This window comes from Frankliniella occidentalis, unplaced genomic scaffold, assembly GCF_000697945.3.
Source record: "Frankliniella occidentalis isolate FOCC.00 unplaced genomic scaffold, Focc_3.1 Scaffold17, whole genome shotgun sequence".
NCBI classification, from domain to species: domain Eukaryota; kingdom Metazoa; phylum Arthropoda; class Insecta; order Thysanoptera; family Thripidae; genus Frankliniella; species Frankliniella occidentalis.
Window position 1 is genome coordinate 165,018 of NW_026267147.1, and position 3,998 is coordinate 169,015.

Sequence of the window (3,998 nt, forward strand, 5' to 3'; positions counted from 1 at the left end):
TGCACATACAAATCTCGACCATGCTTGACCGGAAGCCGGAAGCGGGTCAAGGACGAACCTGTTCGGCGCACACATACAGTCGCGCAATGCAGGCAGCTGTCGCGAAACGATTGAAAAACCGGATACGGCGTCATATGGCCCATTCATTCACTCATCCCCCATATGCCTTCGGTCCACGGCGATGCGCGCCTTGGGACTCAGTGAATGCGGCCCGGGCCTTGCTTCAGTTAGACTCGTGCCGCTGCTGCACTTCCGTTTGGACACTCTTCCTTTTCCCCCAATTCACCGCGTCGACCGGTGCAGGCGGCGCGAGGGCGCGAGCCAAGGGGAACAGTCGGCCGGCTTCCCTTGCTCCTCTGGCTTCATTCTTCCCTTCCCTTGCGGCCTGCCACGCCGCGCCACGCCACGCCACGATCCTCAAGGGCACTCCGAGGCGTGACCTGAATACGACAGGAGTACAACGCGACGAAAAACACAATCCGAGACACAATCATGAGTGAATGAATGACTGAATGGGCAGTGGGCGCTCGGTGCGCTCGGCGCGCGGCCCGCCGACTTGGCTGTCTGTCTCTCGAGTCGTGAGCCGCGCGACACCTGTCTGTCTCAGACGCCAAGGACACCTACAACCCCGCCGTCCGTCCGTCCGTCCGTCCGTCCAGCCATCTCACTATCGAACTCACCTGCTGTACGTTGGGCAGGGGGAAGTCTTGCTTGGGCGGGCTGAGGATGAACTGCTGCAGGTTGTCCGGGATGCCAACCTGCTGCAAGAAGTGGTTGGCGGGCTGTTGCTGCTGCGGCTGGGCTGAGGGGGCGGCGCTGCCAAACAGCTGCTTCGGCTGCGGGGAGGCGGCCGGAGGGAAGAAGGGCGAGTGCGAGGGCGACGCTGCGGGGAAGTCTTGCGGGAAGAAGCTGGGCTGCCTCGCCTGTCAGCAGGAGGGTGAGATCGTTAGTAAGGGGTAACAGGTAATTAGGCTTGTATGTGCCCTTACATGTGATCTGTATATAATCATGCGATATATACTTTAAAATATTTTTTCCGTATGACGACATGTATGGTTGTACATGATCATGTGAGCCTTTATATGCGTTTATATACTGCTATACCAGATGGCTGACTCAAGCTACGCACTTTCGTTGCGATACTGTACACTGTAAAAATATATTTTAAATTTACAGCTGAACATTTTACAGGCTTTTGAAAAAGACTGCAGTTATGTTTAGTGAGTAAAGGTCCCATAACGCCTGATCGGTAGGCAACATCTTGCCTAAAGTGCATGCGTGTAGTGTGGGGTTGCCTACCCTGAGTCTCGCAGGCGCCCAGCTCTCAGACAATGACATATGCAAGTGCACGACAGAACTTTGCACACTTTTCAGGTTTTTAGAGTTGGACTTCATCCGTAAGTGTTCAACTTTAGGGTTGGCAATGCATATTTGGACACATTACATTGTTCAAATTTCCAGTCCAACAGCTTAAAGTGTGCATAATGGAGTTGAACAGTTAAACACCACTATGTGCATGCCAGTTACGCATTTTTATTTTTAGTGTGAAAACTCGTGACGACAATACCCAAGGTGTATAATTTCTTGTAGCAAAACAAAAATCATCAATGTGGTTTTAACAATGCTCATACAGCATCTCTCACCGAAAAGATCTGCCTCTGCACGACGGGTGCCTTTGGCGGCGTGAGGCCAAAGTCGTCATCGATGAGGGAGGCGGTGTTGGCGGGGGCGTTGTTGCCCTGGGCCCGGCACGTCGGGCAGGGCGCGGCCAGTGGGACCCACTCGCTCTCGGCCGCCTCCAGGTCCTCGGCGGACCTCTGGCGGGCGTCGGGGGCGGGCGCGGACCAGCGCGCCTGGGGGCCGGCCGCACAGGCGGCCCCCGTCACTAGGAGCATCAGCCCCAACCACCTCATCTGCAACAAACAAACATTGGAACATTAAGAATAAGTTAATTTTTACCGGATGATACATATAACACTAAAACTAACAAAAAAACACGTAACTCAATATTGAACACACATGTGTTTAACATAGGTTACGAGGTTATGTAGATGCCATTAGGAGAAAAACACAGGCCGTGTCCAAATCAATGACACCCGTAATTTCACCAAGAGAAAATAGGAATTTGCAGCTATTAGCAGTGCTTTTTTAAATGAAAAAAATCCCCTATTTTGATGCTTCAAGCGTGTTCCCGGGTGCGGACCCCGGCGGCCCTAATGGAGGCGTCACGTCACGTGGCGGACGACGCGATGCCTTTCTTCGACTCGCTGCCGCCGCTCCTTTCTTCTTCAAAAACACTGCGGCGGGGAATAGAACTCACGACCTTGTGGCGCCTGCAGTCACGCCGGGGCGCAGCTGGGCGCAACGCGCCAGCCCATCACACAGACAAAAAAAACCTCAAACAATAAAATCACCTCATAAGAGACCTTGGGGTGCTTCAATGGCATCAAGCTGCGCTCGATTTTCGTTGAAGCAGTTTTGTCAGTAAAACTTTCAAAAAAAAAAAGGAGCTGGGGGTGGAGTAGGAGGTGACCAACCAGCTCTGTATTACCGGCGAGCAGCAAACGTCGGCCAGCCAGCCGCTTATGCAACGCAGAAAGAAAAAGAGCAGCTAACAGTAACAAAAGAGGTGTGACCAAGAGGGGAAAAAATGCGAAGCCGTCATACCGCCCCGCCCAGCCGAGAAGAGGCGGGAGGAGCGTCTCGGTGAGAACTGGAGGAGGTCTATTGGGGCAGAGGGCAGCGCTGCCGGCAGCAGTCGCGAGGTGTCTCTACGCCCCTTAATAATAGTCCCGTCACGCCTCGTATTGTTTGGAAAGCATATTTTTCTGCTCCCTCTCTCTCCCTCTCCTCCACCATCGGGGGACGACGCTAGAATACAGGTGCACTCAGTAGCGAGAGGGTGACTCCTGTGCTACGAGTATAAGGTCGGTTTTCCGAGGCTCTGCCGGGCGAGAGTTTAAGATTAAAGGTAAAGGTCGAATATAAAGAAAACAAATCGTGCGTAGTGTGTGGATAGGATTACAACGTGAGATGCCCGGGACGAATTCGCGCTCCCTTCACAGATAAAAGGTAACATCAGTTGGTCCCTGGAGAGAATCCTCGCCTGGAGCTCCCTTTAAAACAACGCCGCGCGAGGCTTTTGGGAAACTAAAACGAACTGGTAATAATTTTCGGCGCGAATTAGAGCTACCCGATCGTGATGCTGTTCAGTCCAGAGGTTCGCGACATACAGGGAAGACCAGTCTCAGCAGCTCTGCCGCTACTAACAAGCGATGTAAGTGCGCTGCTAACTACTCTAACAGCAGCAAACTGTTCGAGCGGAAAGGAGGAGTTGCCTCGGCCGAGCTCCACGCGAGAGGTACACAGAAAAGAACAGACAACCCTAAATTCCAATCGCGATAGAGGTATAGCACGCACATTGTAAAAGATGTTTTGTGATTACCCCACATCTGCTCGGTAAGGAGCAGCTGTGTGAAGTCCCTACAAATCTTCGTAGTCAAAAATCGAACATTTTGCTGTCTCAATTTTAAATCGTTGTCGACTAGTCATCATTCTTCTAGAGTTAATCAATTGTTGATAACGAAAAAGAGTTCTGTTTTACCCCAAAATCACGATGAGTTCTGGCAACTTTTTCACAACGAATTCATCGTGAAGATTCGACTTTCTTCCTAACAGTGCGAACGAGACCTCCTTCTCCCTCCTACCACGGATCCACTAATGAACTCGATTAGACCATCGCTGTATTCGGACATTCTTAATAAATACAATACACACTGAAACTAAGAGGAAACCCTCTAAATTATGGAAACGTCATGATGATAAAAAGTAAAGAGTAAGATCCTAGAGAATGGAGCTTGACCCGCGATTATCGCGTCCCCTCGCTAGGCGGCTGGAGGTGAGAGATAAGCCGATGGCTTTTAGTTTCCTTAGTTTCTCTTTCATGCCGGGGGAATGCCCCACAATACCAGTCTAAGCTTGTGTGTGTGTGTGTGTGT

At 51.4% G+C, this 3,998-nt stretch overlaps 1 protein-coding gene across 1 annotated transcript in view; it reads right to left on the minus strand.

Moving 5' to 3' along the window:
* Nucleotides 1–3,755, minus strand: part of LOC113206961 (mucin-5AC) — a 13,619-nt gene extending 9,864 nt beyond the window's left edge. The window contains exons 1-3 of the mRNA XM_052264283.1: nucleotides 3,708–3,755; nucleotides 1,644–1,913; nucleotides 681–923 (exon numbers count right to left, since the gene is read on the minus strand). Of these exons, the coding sequence (XP_052120243.1) occupies nucleotides 681–923; nucleotides 1,644–1,913; nucleotides 3,708–3,755 (561 nt within the window). The remainder of the gene's footprint in view (nucleotides 1–680; nucleotides 924–1,643; nucleotides 1,914–3,707) is intronic.
* Between the last annotated feature and the right edge of the window lie 243 nt (nucleotides 3,756–3,998).